Below are 16,316 nucleotides of genomic sequence, written 5' to 3'. Positions count from 1 at the left end.
GCCCCGCCGGCCCGCTGCTGCCTCCACCCCGCCGGCGGCGCAACCTCAGCCTGCTCGTCGCCGAGGGCGCCCGGCCGCGTCGTCCTCCGCTCCCGCTAAGTTGGCCAAGCAGCAGCCTCCACCAGCCAAACAGCAGGGAGCCGGCGCCGGCCGGGGCGCCCAGCCCGCTCAAGCCAAGCCAGGTGGTAAGAGGTCGAGGAAGTCGCGATCCTGAAGCGGGCGACCTGGAGGAGGAAGTAGCAGCTCTTCAGGGGGGGATTCCATCTGCCCCTCCACTCCCGGGGGAGGGCCGGGAGAAACTTGTTGTATGTGTTCCGCCGCTGGCTCTCCGGAGTCCAGCGGTACCCACCTTTTCACAGAAAGAGCTGTTTCCCTTTCATCCTCCAGGTCACAAGAGGGCGCGGTTGTCTGGACCCGGGGCTCTGCCTTGGTGTCCGCAGCCCCCTCTCATTTCGCCAGTAGGGGGCGCCCCGATGGTGCAGGCCGTACCACGTGTACCGTCTCCCATCGTTGCTGTCACCCCACAGAATCTGACTCCACTTCGGGCCGCTGTGCTGTCCGAGTCGAGTCCCAGTATTCTGCCTCGCTGCCCCACTCCCGGTGCGCCTGTGGTGCCCTTGGTCCCGCTTGTTCGGCGTCTGGAAGCCTGGTTAACGCTTCCCAGCCCGTCCCGCTGGCTCATCCGCACTATCAGGCTCGGCTATGCGATTCAGTTCGCCCGGCGTCCCCCGGTGTTCAGAGGTGTCCACTACACTCAGGTGTCACTGGACAGTGCTCCTGTTCTTCGGGCGGAGATTGCTGTCCTCCTGGCGAAGGATGCAATCGAGCCGGTCCCTCCAGCCGATATGAAGTCAGGGTTTTACAGTCCCTACTTCATTGTACCGAAGAAAGGAGGTGGGTTACGGCCAATCTTGGATCTGCGAGTCCTGAATCGGTCCCTTCACAGGCTGCCATTCAAGATGTTGACGCAGAAACGCATTTTTCAATGCATCCGTCCCCAAGATTGGTTCGCAGCTATAGACCTGAAGGACGCGTACTTTCATGTCTCGATTCTGCCTCGTCACAGACCCTTCCTACGGTTTGCGTTCGAGGGTCGGGCATATCAGTACAAAGTCCTGCCCTTCGGGCTGGCCCTGTCTCCCCGCGTCTTTACGAAGGTTGCGGAGGCGGCCATTGTTCCTCTCAAGGAACAAGGCGTTCGTATTCTCAACTATCTCGACGACTGGCTTATTCTAGCCAGTTCGCGGGAGCAGTTGTGCGAATACAGGGATCTGGTGTTGGCACACCTCAGCCGGTTGGGTCTTCGGGTCAACTGGGACAAGAGCAAACTCTCCCCCGGGCAGAGGATCTCTTATCTCGGTATGGAACTGGACTCGGTCGCCCTGACTGCGCAACTCACAGAGGAGCGCGTCCAGTCGGTGTTGAACTGCCTGAGTACGCTCAAGTGCAGGACAGCGGCCCCACTGAAAATGTTTCAGAGGCTCCTGGGGCATATGGCATCCGCAGCCGCGGTCACGCCGCTCGGATTGCTTCATATGAGGCCGCTCCAACACTGGTTCCACGGCCGGGTCCCGAGATGGGCGTGGCAACGCGGCACGTTCCGTGTTCCTGTGACACCGAGCTGTCGCCGTGCCCTCACTCGATGGTCAGACCCCTCGTTCCTGCAGGCAGGAGTTCCCCTCGAACAGGTGTCCAGGCACGCTGTGGTTCACACAGATGCCTCGACCTTAGGGTGGGGCGCCACGTACAACGGGCATGCAGCCTCAGGTCTTTGGACGGGGCCTTCGGAGGAGGCAGACCCAGCCCTTGCTTTGCTCTGTCCAGTCCGCGCTCTGCGCGTTTACGTGGATAGAACTCGAAGCTTTAGGACCTCAGATCAGCTCTTTGTCTGTTATGGAGGCCAGCAGAAAGGGAAGGCTGTCTCCAAGCAGAGGATGGCCCACTGGATTGTGGATGCCATCGCCCTGGCTTATGATTCCCAGGGCGTGCCTTGCCCGTTCGGGTTGAGAGCCCACTCCACCAGAGGAGTGGCCTCTTCCTGGGCGTTGGCTCAGGGAGCCTCGCTGACAGATATCTGTAGAGCTGCGGGCTGGGCGACACCAAACACGTTTGCTAGGTTTTATAGCTTACGTGTGGAACCGGTTTCTTCCCGTGTACTCGTTTCCACTAGCCGGTAGACGCGTTGAACCTGTTCTCTGTGTCGGCTTGCAATGCCATTCCCGCTCTCTGGGCTGGATACGTGCATTTTTGACTCCAGTCGTGTTCCCCGATCGGTGAACCCTGTTGAGTTCCTCCGCCTTCCCTTCGGCTCGGACATTGCGGAGTGTCTGATGCCAGACCAACATCCACCTTCGGTGTTGTCTGTTGGTTGGGTTCCATATGTTGTAATCCCTCTAAGCGAGTGATTCCATATGTGCATGGTCCACGGTTACTCCCTACGGTGAGTCCGTGTCTTCCCTTAGCAGAGTTCTGCTGTCACCTGTCAGATGAGTCTCCCCCTACTTAGGTGGGGCCATCCCAGGGACATGTATGCGTTCTGCCCTTCGGGCCAGGCCATATGTTCCACGTAAATTCCTTCCCCTCTGGGTGGGTAGTGGCTCCGCAGCGTCCCCTTTGGGTTCGCTTTCCCAGTGTAGTCTAGTTTACTTAGTGGGTATTTCGGAACAGCAGTAGACTTCCCGGCGTAAGCTCGCCCCCTTCTCCGTCCCCCTGGTGCGACGGGTGGCTAGAGCTTGCGCTGGGCACTGGAAGGGGTTCGTAACTGTGGCGTTTTATTTGGGATCCCAATTCGTCGGTCACTACTGACGTACGTCCCGTCGCCACAGTTTCTGTACTCTCGCTGCAGTGCGGACACCAGTTGTCTCCTCAGCGAAAAACAGAGTGCGATTGCATCTCCTCCCCCTTTTATATGCCCCGGATGGGGAGGGGTGCGTTATGGAAATATCGCACGCCAATGTTCATTGGCTTGTTTTAGTTTTCTCGAAGCTGATAGGGGCTCTCTAGCGATATCCCAATTCGTCGGTCACTACTGACGTACGTCTCCGTTCCCTCCTTCAGGGAACGAGGGTTACATACGTAACCGAGACGTTTCCAGGGTTATCTGATATGAACAGCAATCATTGCCAAAATCTTGTAACATTGTTTTAAAACAATCGATTTCAACAGGTCAAAACGACATCTATAGGCTAGAAGTTGCTTACAAGACATGTTTTCCATCTTTCTTGCATTATTGGGTGTTTTGATGTCATTAGTGACATTCGCACTGATCAGATTCATCAACATCCACTCGCGTCACATAACGATCAAAACGATATTCCGCCGTAAGTAGCTCAACCGCTAGAGGGCCAAAAGAACTATTTACTCAACCTGAAAACTGAAATAATAAGAGTGTATTTGTTTTACAGATGCTTGGAGGAGAATTATTAAATGCATTTATAAGTGGACCTGGGGCAGGAATTATAACTTCCTCCATGACATGACAGGTGAGAACAGACCTGCTGACTGGAAATTCTGTGTGAATAATATAATAATGCTGTGATCCCTCAGGTGAAGCAGTGCCCTCCACTCTTCAGGAAACTGAGACGAGAGACTATGAAGATGCCGGACTGTTGCTGAACTCACCCTACTTCTCAGTGCTGAGAAAAGAGAGAGACATCAACCTCATCATTTCACTGGATTTCAGTGAGGGTGATCCTTTCATGGTATTATACACATTTTTCATTCTCTACAGCAGGGGTGGGGAACCTTTTTCATATCAAGGGCCATTTACATTTTGTAACATCCTTTAAGGGCCATACAAAATTATTGAACATATATCACTAACTAACCTCTCTAATGTGATGGTTGGAACTGCTTCTCTTTGGCGAGGCGTCTGATGTCAGATGGCATTGATGATGATGCTACTCGCAGCTGGTTTTCCAAGTTTGGGTCAGTCAGTCTTGAGCGGAATCGATTCTTTGCTAGAGTCAGTTTTGAAAAGAACTGCTCACAGCAGTAGGTTGTCCCAAATAGAGATGCAAACTTCAGTGCATGTCTCCTCAGAAAGGGAAAATCCTCAGAACGTATGTACAGTTTATAGAACTCGAGCAGAGGGAGGTTATTGTACTTAGCTTTGAGCTCCTCACTTCTTTGCAGCTCAATTATTTCGTGTTGTAGGTTATCAGGTATATCAGATGGTTCCACGTTAAACGGCGTAGCAAATATCTGCAGTTCCTTGGGTTTACTTTTCACGTCCTGAAACCTCTCGCTAAATGCCTGAAGCAGTTTTGCACACTCACCAGCATATTCAGCTGTCATTGCAGGCTTTTGCTCTTGCAGAGTAGGAAAATGCACAGTGTTACCCTTTTCCAGTTGCAGTTGCCACAGCTTAAATTTCACTTCGAATGATTTCACATTTGAAAGCAGGGAGCTGAGAAGCTGGTTCAGACCTTGGAGCTTGACGTTCATACTTGGTTATGTCCACCATAAAGGCCAAATCACACAGCCACTTGCCATCACTGAGTTCTACAACAGGTTTTCCCTTAATCTCCATGAATTGTTTTACTTCTTCCCTCAGTCTGTAAAACCGTGCGAGCATATCTGCGCGACTCAGCCATCGCACCTCACAATGGTAAACAAGATCTCCGTATTCGGTCTCGAGATCGCTCAATAACTCTTTGAACTGGCAGCTGTTTAGCCCTCTGCTTTTGATTAAATTTATGGTGGAAACGACAGTTGTCATTACACTTTGGAGCTTCAGGGAATGTGCGCACAGACTCTCTTGATGTATGATACAGTGGCATACAACTAAATCACTTGGATCCAGACGGAGACGACTCATTTCTTTTTTGACCAATGCAGTTAATCCCTTTTGCGCGCCAAGCATGGCTGGAGCCCCTTCGGTGGCAAGACCACTTAACTTTTCAAATGGTAGCTCAAATTTGTTAATTGCCAAAACAACTTGCTCAAACAAATCCTCACCTTTCGTAGTGCCATGCATGGCTTGCATAGACAGCAATTCCTCACTCGTATCAAACTCAGCAGTAATCCCATGCACAAAAATGGCTAGTTGTGCGGTATTCGTTATGTCTGTTGTTTCATCACAGGCCAGAGAGAAAAAATTGAATTTTTTTGCGGTGTCCTTCAGTGTCGTTTCAATGTCTTGTGCGATATCAGTAATTCGTTCTGCGACGGTTCTCCGAGATAAACTGACACTTTGAAACAGTTTTACTTTGTCTGGTGCTAGCAGCTCCGCAGCAGCAACAAGGCACTCTTTCACGAACTCTCCTTCTGAATGAGGTTTCAGCTTCTTAGCAATTAGCTCACTCACCACAAAACTTGCATGAGTAACATTGTCTCTGTCAGAATGCGGTCTTGTGAAAACTGCTTGTTGAGCATCCAAACTCCGCCGAAGAGCGTTAACTTTATCCACGCGCATTTGTCCTCGCAACTCATTCAGTTTAGCATGTTTCGAGCTGTAATGACGCTCGAGATTGGCCTTTTTCATCACTGCAAGTGCATCCCCACAAACTAGGCAGACTGGCTTGCCTTTCACTTCAACAAAAAAATAATCATTTGTCCATTTTTCTTGGAAAGCGCGACATTCTGCATCTACTTTTCTTTTCTTGACAGCCGCCATGATGCATATCATCAACGATGACAACCGCTAAGTGCCTGTTGCGTTCACTGTGACTGTGACCCGGAGAGGCATACAGACCAACCAGAACGAGTCTATTATTTTATTTTATAATATTTTTATATATTATAATATATAGCAATATAAAATAACATAATTATATTGTAACTAACATAATATAATAACATAATAATTATATCCGTTTTCTCACAGAGGGTTTCTGGAAACCTGTGCAGCAGTCTCGTGTCTCTCTCATCTGCTCATGCTTAGAGCGGCAGCTGCGCCGGTGCAGCCTGGGTTACATGATTACAATTATTACTATTATTATTATTTTTTATTATTATTAATTTATTAATTAATTTTTTATTTATTTTTTATTAACTCGTGGGCCGGATCAAACTGTCTCGCGGGCCGTATAAGGCCCGGAGGCCGGACGTTCCCCACCCCTGCTGTACAGTTTCACTCATAAGAAAATGTTAGTGATAAAAAAAGAGCAATTGTGATGCTTTTCCACTGCAGACGGTGAAGGAAGCTTCCAAGACGTGCAAGGAACTAAACATCCCTTTCCCTGAGGTCAACATTCCCAGTGAGGACTTACAGAAACCGAAGGACTTCTATGTGTTCAAAGGCCAAAACACTCCAACCGTGATCCACATCCCTCTCTTTAATGTGGTCAACTGTGGAGGCAAGTTAAAGTCTTACAATGTCCTGAATGAAACTGAAATATCAACTGTGTTCTGATTTAAGTGTGTTCATGTTTCTTCAGATAAAATTGAGACCTGGAGGAAAAGTTATAAGACCTTTCAAGGTCCTTACAGCGCTAAGGAGATCACTGATCTCATGGAGGTCGCTGGAAAAAACATCACAAACAACAAAGACAGTCTGCTGGAGCAGATCCGTGCGGCCGTTGGGCAAAAAGGATCCATACGTTAACATTTAAATTCTGAATATAGACTAAACTGATTTGCATATCAGCAGTGTTGGGGGTAACGCATTATAAGAAACTTGAGTTACGTAATCAGATTACTTTTTTCAAGTAACTAGTAAAGTAATGCATTACTTTTACATTTACAATTTAATCTCTGAGTTGCTTTTTCAAATCAGTAACGCGAGTTACTGTTTTCACATTTATTGACTGATGCTTCTCCTGTCGCCATATGTTGAGAGGAATCGTAAGTGTTTGTAACGTAACATTACTTTCTTTACATTACATTATGGGGGTAATGGGGGTAACGCAATACTTTCTGAAGTAACTTTCTAAAACACTGCATATCAGTCATTTTAGTTTAATTTCTTTTCCAGTCAGCTTTTTTTTTCTACAAATTGACATTAGATTATCATAGGTTTCCATTTTATTTCTGTTTAATATGTTTCTGCATGTTTTAATGTTTCTTCATGCATGCTGATTATAATAAAATAGAGTTATGGTCCTGAATGCTGACTGGTCAATTCAGAGTTTCATCATTTTTTCCCCCTAGTATTTTGGACATACAGTATTTAAAATGGGTTCTTATTAATTCCACAAGGGTTAGGATTTGTTTTCCTTAAGCAGTGTAAAAATTTAATTACCCAGAAATTTCTTCCATGCTCTTAACAGAGTTAAATACACACACACACAAAAAATGAATGAATGAATTTGTTCAGCCCCCCAAAACGCCGTTGTTGTGTAAATGAACGCATAAAAGTTTCCATTTCAGTTGAAAATGGTGTCATGTAAACGAGAACTCTGCACTTAACTCACAAGGCAGAAGTAGATTCTAAGTTCTTCATAGTAATGTGTAGTTGTTCATCTTTATTGTCAGCTGGCCAATAGCAGCCTTTAAATTTGCAGGCAGAAGTTGTTATAATACCATTTCAGTTTGTCCTGATAAAATTTAATTATTGTAGCCTCGTAACATAAGGGTTAAAAATACAGATCCACTAAACTATATAATCATGAAATAACGTAATACATATTTTATATGTAAATAGCATTTAGAAACTGTACTTGAAATAAATAGCAATAAAGTTGTAAATATGAGTGGGAAGCTCTGGATTTTCTCTAACCGCAGAGTTTATGATTTGGGGAACCATGTTGCAGTTGTTTTGAAGTATTTTTATGTTTTTAAACTTGTATGTTAGTTAAGGGCAATTACATCATATTCACTATGGTTTCACAGGGACAGGAAACCTGCAGGTGACAGGTGATTGCCTTAAAAAAAAAAACATTGCAAACACTTCTTATGCACCCCATTCACTTTTTACTAAAATCATACACAAAATATTCAATTCTAAAACAAAACATGATTATACACACACATTGACTTTTGCACTGATTTAGTACAATGGATTTATACATTTCTAATAAACTGCATGTCAAGCATTTTGCTTGTCCTTTCCTACATGCTCTTGTAGTCTCCGCTATGGTTTGCAGTGCTGCATGAGGATGATCCAGTTGTTCAGAGAAAGAAAGCAGAATGAATGCATGTTTTACTGACACGGAAAGGAGAAAATATGTCATCAGGAATAAGTCAGCAGGAGCAATCTAAATAGAACTAAAGATTGTGTGCTAAATTGTGTGTTAATAATATACAGGTGTATTTGCCCTTTTTCACAAAAACCAACACTGGGAACTTTTATGTTTATTAAAGTTTTATTAAAAATAAGGTGCAAGGAAAAGCTTACAAAATCCAAGTAGCGGAGACTGGCGGTGAGGGTGCTTCTTCAGGATCTGAATCCCCTTTGTGCTTGTATTGAAAGCAAGATAAAAGGAGACAAAATGGGAGAAATTAAATACAGTAATACTTTATAATATACAGTTTTGGTATTTAGTATGATTTCCCATTTAGCCTAGTATGATTTGTTTTTTAAAAACTGCTTGCTGCTTTTAATCATTGTTTTTTTAATCTCACTTAGAAGCTTCCCTCTCCCTTTACCATCAATACAAAAATCAGCTGAGCTGACACATAATAGACAGTCAACAGAATCACAGTGCCCCCCAAAAATTCACCCATACGGGTTTGCTTACTCAAATATACATTCCAAAATAAGGGCTTTTTTCTTTATAGTAAATTTAATAAGGAATAGGCTAAGGATATTCTCATTTTACCACTTCCACCCACCACTACAAGCCCCAAAGTTATATTTAACCTCATTACAAGCCTTTTTCTCTAATTACACAACGATGGATAAAACTGCATTAATAGTTTTTGCAATTAATAAGCTGTTTTAATCTTATTATCTAATCTACTATCTGAAACTATTTATTTAGTGAGCAATATCAGCTAGCATGCTTTAATACACAAGTTAATTTGATTCAGATGTACTGATAACATAAAATCTTATAATTTAAACAGCTTACCTTTTTCAAGTACATCACAAACGGTCTGTTCTGCTGTAACTCTATGGCGCAGCTGCTACTTCCGGGAACTATTGAGAGACTCCACAAGCCGCCATTGCTGTAAAAATTCTTGATTGGTTGCTTAAACATGTCAGTAGGATGGTCTCTTGAGTGGTCCTTATTAGCCAAACAGGCTCGGGTAACCCCACTGCTTAAGAAACCCACATTAAACACGTCTCTTGTAGACAGCTACAGACCTGTTTCTCTCCTACCATTCATAGCAAAAACACTTGAACGAGTTGTTTTCAACCAGGTGTCATCTTTCCTCTCACACAGCAACCAATTGGATGTCAATCAATCTGGTTTCAAGAGTGGCCACTCGACTGAGACTGCACTGCTGTCGGTCACTGAATCCCTGCGGATTGCAAAGGCTGATTCCAAATCATCAGTCCTCATTCTGCTCGATCTATCAGCTGCCTTTGACACAGTGAATCATCAGATCCTCCTGTCCACCCTCTCATCACTGGGCATCACAGGTACTCCACTTCTCTGGTTTGAATCCTATCTCACAGGAAGGTCTTTCAGGGTTGCCTGGAGAGGGGAGGTATCCAAAGCTCATCAGCTGACCACGGGTGTTCCTCAGGGTTCAGTTCTTGGACCCCTCCTCTTCTCCATTTACACTACATCACTTGGTCCCATCATTCAGGCACATGGTTTCTCCTACCATTGCTATGCTGATGACACACAACTCTTCCTTTCATTCCATCCAGACGATCCCACAGTAGCTGCTCGAATCTCAAGCTGTCTGGCGGACATCTCAGCATGGATGAAAGAACATCATCTACAGCTCAACCTGGCTAAGACTGAGCTTCTCGTCTTCCCTGCCAATCCGACTCTAAATCACGATTTCAGCATCCAGCTAGGCACATCCTCAATTACCCCATCAAATTCGGCCAGAAATCTTGGAGTAATCCTTGATGATCAACTGACCTTCAAAGACCACATTGCAATGACAGCTCGGTCATGCAGATTTGCACTATACAACATCAGGAAAATCAGGCCCTTTCTAACAGAACATGCAACACAACTTCTGATCCAGGCTCTGGTCATTTCTAGGCTTGATTACTGCAATGCACTTCTGGCTGGACTGCCATCATGCACAATCAAGCCTCTACAAATGATTCAGAACGCAGCAGCACGTCTCGTCTTCAACGAGCCCAAAAGAGCCCACGTCACGCCTCTCTTCATCTCTCTTCACTGGCTACCACTTGCTTCTCGCATCAAATTCAAGGCGTTGACGCTTGCTTACAGATCTACCACAGGCTCAGCACCCTCCTACTTCCACTCACTCTTATGAGTCTACACTCCTACCAGAAACCTGCGCTCATTAAAGGAGCGAAGGCTTGTGGTACCATCACAGAGAGGCACAAAATCACTTTCCAGAACATTCTCATTCACTGTCCCTTGCTGGTGGAATGATCTTCCTGCCTTCATCCGGAATGCGGAATCCCTGGCAATATTCAAAAGACAGCTGAAAACCCATCTCTTTCGTGAGCACTTAACCTCATCTTAAAAAAAAAAAAAAAAAAAAAAAAAACTTCTTATTCCTATCCTTTCACTTCCTCTAATCCCTCTCTATTGTAGCTTAGGATAATCTGAGCACTGCCCATAACTTGTATTATGAGCACTTCTTGTCTATTTGCCTCGTCATAACGACTCGCTTGTTGTATTCCTCACTTGTAAGTCGCTTTGGATAAAAGCGTCTGCCAAATGAATAAATGTAAATGTAAATGTAAATAAAAGCTGCAATACGGTCTGCCGTGAGTCTGAACAAAGAATATGGTCTGAATGCTACATGAGACTGCTATACAGGCATTTAGCAGTGACATTAATCTAGCATTATTGTTTCCTTCCCTTTAGGTCGAGCCAGACAGTATGTTTACCATCATCACTGCACATTATAGATGTCTCCTTAATCAAATGCACCTTATTCAGCTCATTAGTGAAACTCCAAGACCTCAGATTGCACTGCTTTGATCTCACTGATCAACAGTTACCACATTTCATTCTGAAACTTAAGCAACCTAAGCAAACCTAAGCAAAGAATAGTTAAATGTTTAGAATTCAAACACCAACATGGTGTTGTGCCAATAGAATCATGTATTTATGATATTATTATTATTATTATTAATCTAGTATTATCAAATTGGCCTGCTATAGTTTTACTCAAGCATCACAGCATATAGCCAGCACAACATGTGCATTAAATCTCGCATTAAAAAACAGACTACAAAACTATAGCCCACATCAAACTGCAAGGTGTTAAAGTTATATTCACAAATTTGGTCGAGTGTGTCGTCTGTCGCTCTCTATCATGTCCTGTATGTGGTTATTATTATGTTCTCTCTTGCCTTCTAACTACGTTGAATCTCTCGTCTATGATCGTCAGACCCTTCTTGGCATTTGCAATAGCTACATGGATGTATTTTAAACGAAAATAGAAACTTTCGCCGACTACACACAAGGGAGTATCTTACGCGATATTCCAGATTTTCTTCGTCGCCAGCCGTTGGATATTATCCCGAGAAAACGCCGGAGACGACGTGGGAAACGCGGCGGAGTGGTCGTCAGATTAAAGATCCACCTGCGCGCTGGCCTTCCACTCAGCTTCACTCAGGATATGAGCCGCTTTGCGGCCTGGTATTCGCCGATCCTGTCATCTCGATGTCTTACATCTATTCCAGCTGACTATCCTGCTCCTCCCGATTCTCCAGTTCGACTTCTACAGGACTCTGTTTCTCGGATTGTCATTCGACCTCGTCCGGAGGGAGTAAACACCGCCAATCTTCGCTTTCTGAGCAAAGCCACGGTCTCGCGCAGCACTCTAACGTTACATTCTCCAAAAATGGCGCTGATAAACGCTCACTCCCTGGTTAACAAGACTTTTATTCTCAACGATTTTATCTCCTCTCACTGCCTGGACTTCCTGTTTATCACCGAAACCTGGGTGAAGGTAGGAGATTTAAGCCCTTTCTCAGAACTTGTTCCTACTGACTACTGTTTCTATAACTCTCCCCGTCCTGTTGGAAGAGGTGGAGGATTAGCTATAATCACAAAGAAAAACTTTAGTTCCCGATGTCGGACGTTACCGTCCGCAAATTTCACGAGCTTTGAAGTCCAGCTATTACTACTTGACTGGTATGACCCCATTGTTTTAGCTCTGATATATCGGCCACCGCATTTAACTAAAGGCTTTATAGCTGAATTCACAGAGCTTATAGGGGATCTCATCACTAATTATGATCGGATTATTTTACTAGGTGATTTTAATGTCCATGTGTGTTGTCCATCGAAACAACTAACATCAGAGTTCTTGAACATCATTGACTCTTTCAATCTAAGACAATGGGTCACACTTTGGACTTAATTTTGTCTCTTGGCCTGTTGATAACTGACAATGAAGTGATTGAATCTCTCAAATCGGATCACTTTCCTATCATATTTAAAATGTCTCTTCCTGCCATCTCCAATAAAGCAGCATCTGACACAAGACAGACCCGTGTTTACTCACCACCGTTCTGCAAGGATTTTACCAAGCTTTATAATGAAGCCAGCATTTCTATGTCACTTGAATCCTCATTAGCTGAACTAGATGCTGAACAACATTATCAAGTTTTAAACACTTTATGGCTGGATGTCTTGAATGTGGTTGCTCCTTTTAAGTCTTTTAAGCCAAAACCTAAATCCGAGCCATGGGTTGATCAAAATATTCGCTCTCTAAGACAATCATGTAGGAAAGCTGAAAGAAAATGGAAAAAGGACAAACTGCAAATTTCGTTCGATATTCTTAAAAACTGTTTGACTTTGTATCAGTGTGCTGTTAAGCAAGCCAAGTCTCTCTACTTCTCAAACTTGATTGACAAACACCACCACACTCCTAAAATTCTTTTCTCTGTTATAAATTCAGTGTTATATCCCCCTGTAAGCACTTTTCTAAATCCTACCTCTACACTCTGTGAAGGTTTCTTGAGACATTTCAGTGACAAAGCGATGAGTCTGAGGGCCCAGATACAAGCAACTGATCATGAAATCTTGACGCTTGGAAACCCACCTGCCTTTTGGACTACTTTTAACGCTGTCTCTCTACAATCAGTTAATGAAGTAATTGTAAAACTTAAACCTTCCCTATGTCCCTTTGATACAATACACCCTCGTTATTTGAAGCAAATGATTGACATTATTGGACTGGGACTGGTGTCCCTGTTAAACAAATGTCTGCTTTCAGGGTCTGTCCCGGACAGCTTAAAAATGGCCATGGTCACTCCAGTTTTAAAGAAACCTTCACTGGATGCATCTGTCTTAGCCAATTTCCGGCCTATATCTGTTTTACCTTTAATTTCTAAGGTGATGGAAAAAATTGTGTTTTTACAGCTCCATTCCTTTTTAGCTAATAATCACATTTATGAGACATTTCAGTCTGGGTTCAAAACAATGCACAGTACCGAAACTGCCCTTGTTAGAGTCCTCAATGACATCCTAATGGCTACTGATTCAGGCGATTCTGTTATTTTAGTTATGCTTGACCTGTCCTCAGCCTTCGATACTGTTGATCACAAGATTCTTGTCTCTCGCCTGGAATCCTGCGTCAGGCTACAGGGGGAGATCTTAAGTTGGTTTAAATCTTTTTTAACTAATCGAAGCTTCTCAGTTAAAGTCGGTAATTTCACCTCCTCCTTAGGCAATCTAAGCTGCGGTGTTCCTCAGGGTTCTATTCTAGCTCCCACCCTTTTCTCTCTTTATTTACTTCCTTTGGGCTCTATCTTTAGGAAACACAGCGTTTCTTTCCATTGTTACGCAGATGACATGCAAATCTATCTGCCTGTAACAAGAAAAGAAAAATATGCTCTCCGTACTCTATTAGCGTGTCTGGACGATGTTAAATCATAGCTCTCCAATAACTTTCTTTTCCTGAACTCAGATAAAACGGAAGTCATTGTCTTCAGCCTCTCTGACTCCAGAACACAAAATCAAATTGATCTTGAGTCATTAAGTTCATTTATCTCTCCCCAAGTGAGGAATCTGGGAGTGGTTATTGACAACTGTTTGAAATTTGACAAACAAATAAGTACCGTTGTTGGTTCAAGTTTTTTCTAACTTCGCTCTCTCTCTAAAATCAAATCCTTCCTTTCAGAGCGCTCTTTAGAGACTGCAATCCATGCCTTCATTACATCACGACTGGACTACAGCAATTCCCTGTATTACGGGATCTCAAAGACCCAAATTACTAGATTACAAGTAGATCAAAATGCTGCAGCTAGATTTCTGAAGAGGCGTAATAAATTCGATCACATTACGCCCCTCCTGAGATCTCTACACTGGTTGCCTACCCAGTTTAGAACTGAGTATAAAATCTTACTACTTGTTTATAAATCTTTAAACAATTTAGCTCCCTCCTATTTGACCGGTCTTCTTCACCCTTACACTCCTGTGAGAGGACTGAGATCGGAGGGAAAACTACTCTTAAAGATCCCCAGAACCCGCCTAAAGACAAGGGGAAATCGAGCTTTTGAAGTGGCTGGCCCCACGCTCTGGAACAATCTTCCTAACTCTGTCTGTAACGAAGCGGGAGTCATGGTAAGATCTAAATGCAAGCTTTATTAAGAATGTCGTACAGGCAGGGTCAATCAGGAGCAGACGAGAACAGCAAGGGACAGGCAGAATCGTAATCAGGGTGCAGGCAATGGTCAGGACAGGCAGATATCATTCACAGAACAGTATACCAGGCAAGGGTCAGGACAGGCAGCAACGGGTCAAAAACAGGAACAGGCAAGATCAATCACAGGCAGACAGAAAACAAGGAAACGCTCAGAATTGTCACAAGGAATCAAGACTTCGCAAACTGGTGGTGTGAGTGTGAGTCCTTTATAGTCCTGTTAATGTACTGCAGCTGGGTGTGGTGATTAGTGAGGAGTGTGTGCATGGCTGTATGTGGCGACAGGTGATTGGTGTGGAGTGAACATGTGACTGGCAGGGAGGATTGTGGGTAATGTAGTCCAGGAACTGACAGAAACAGACGGTGATCGTGACACTGTCAGAATGGCTTCCAGTTTATCTGAGTTTAAATCATGCCTTAAAACTCATCTTTTCTCTCTTGCATTTGGTATATAATATGTAGGTATTTGAGGGTATTTATGTATGTGTATATATTTATACATGTATGTGTATGTATGTGTATGTCCATATATGTGTATATGATGTGTATTTGTGCATGTGTATGTATGCGTATGTATTCATCATGTATGTCATGCGTATGTACATGTGTGTGTACGTGCACATATCTATATATATGTAGGAGTGTATGTATGTGTATACATATGGATGTGTATATATATGTGTATGTAGATATGTGTGTGTGTATATAGTGTCTATATTTCTCTGCCTTCTGCTTCTTTGTCTTTTAACTGTTTCTTTCATACTTTATGTACACTCCTCCTCTAACTGTTGTACAGCACTTTGGTCGGCCTTTGGCTGTTTTTAAATGTGCTTTAAACCGTTTTTAAACTTGAACTTGAACTTGAGATTAAGAGAATTTACCAGTTTCTTGAACAGTTGTGAAAACAGCATCGTCATTGGTCAATATTTTGTTTCCTTTGCATAGCACATTAACATCAAATGTTTATGACAGGCCTAATAATATAATACAAATGACAACACTAACAAATTATTATTTTATTATATAATAAAAAATGTATAGCTTGTAACAGTCTATAATAGGTCCACACAATCAGTCAACAATGGAAATTTAAAAGCAACTTGTTTAACACCAAAAAACAACGTAAAGTAAACCTGAAGAATAGTGAAATAGCTTGCAGTGGCCACATAAGAATCTATGGTGGTATAATTTTAAAGTAACATTTAAATTTTTTAATAAAATGAATAATGACGTCTTATTACACAAACTCTTGATGTTGCTGATGTTACAGATATACTGCAGTGAATTGAAATGCTGGTATTGTCTGTGAAGTAATGGACATGTCTTTTTCACTTTTTTCAGGGTGGAGTCTGAAGAAAATGAAGTTCTAGATGGTCTGCTCGACATTGAGCTTGAGATAAAACAAAACTCTGCATCAAGGCTAGCTGAAAACATGGATGAAAAACGTCTTGGGTTACGAGTGTAACCCTTGTTCCCTGAGTAAGGGAACGAGACGCTACATCAGTGACGTGATGGGAATCCTCTGCATTTTTGTGTTCGTGAAGCACTATTGTATCTAACCAATGAGAGAACGCGACGTCAGAGGCGGGTGACGTCACGAACCGGAACCTATAAAGCATGCCCGGAAACAAAGAACGCTAGCTTCTGTGACATGTCTGAAGTAAGCGCTC

At 43.5% G+C, this 16,316-nt stretch overlaps 1 protein-coding gene across 1 annotated transcript in view; it reads left to right on the top strand.

The window, feature by feature from the left end:
• The window catches only part of LOC137035016 (cytosolic phospholipase A2 gamma-like), a 30,476-nt gene extending 14,365 nt beyond the window's left edge, over positions 1 to 16,111 (top strand). Inside the window, exons 10-17 of the mRNA XM_067408261.1 lie at positions 3,405 to 3,482; positions 3,547 to 3,701; positions 6,134 to 6,299; positions 6,381 to 6,525; positions 9,270 to 9,469; positions 11,678 to 11,946; positions 12,901 to 12,914; positions 15,988 to 16,111. Of these exons, the coding sequence (XP_067264362.1) occupies positions 3,405 to 3,482; positions 3,547 to 3,701; positions 6,134 to 6,299; positions 6,381 to 6,525; positions 9,270 to 9,469; positions 11,678 to 11,946; positions 12,901 to 12,914; positions 15,988 to 16,111 (1,151 nt within the window). The remainder of the gene's footprint in view (positions 1 to 3,404; positions 3,483 to 3,546; positions 3,702 to 6,133; positions 6,300 to 6,380; positions 6,526 to 9,269; positions 9,470 to 11,677; positions 11,947 to 12,900; positions 12,915 to 15,987) is intronic.
• The last annotated feature ends 205 nt before the right edge of the window (positions 16,112 to 16,316 follow it).

This window comes from Chanodichthys erythropterus, chromosome 13, assembly GCF_024489055.1.
Source record: "Chanodichthys erythropterus isolate Z2021 chromosome 13, ASM2448905v1, whole genome shotgun sequence".
In the NCBI taxonomy this organism is placed as follows: Eukaryota; Metazoa; Chordata; class Actinopteri; order Cypriniformes; family Xenocyprididae; genus Chanodichthys; species Chanodichthys erythropterus.
Note: the sequence above shows the minus strand (reverse complement) of the source record. Positions and strands in the feature narration are given on the sequence as shown.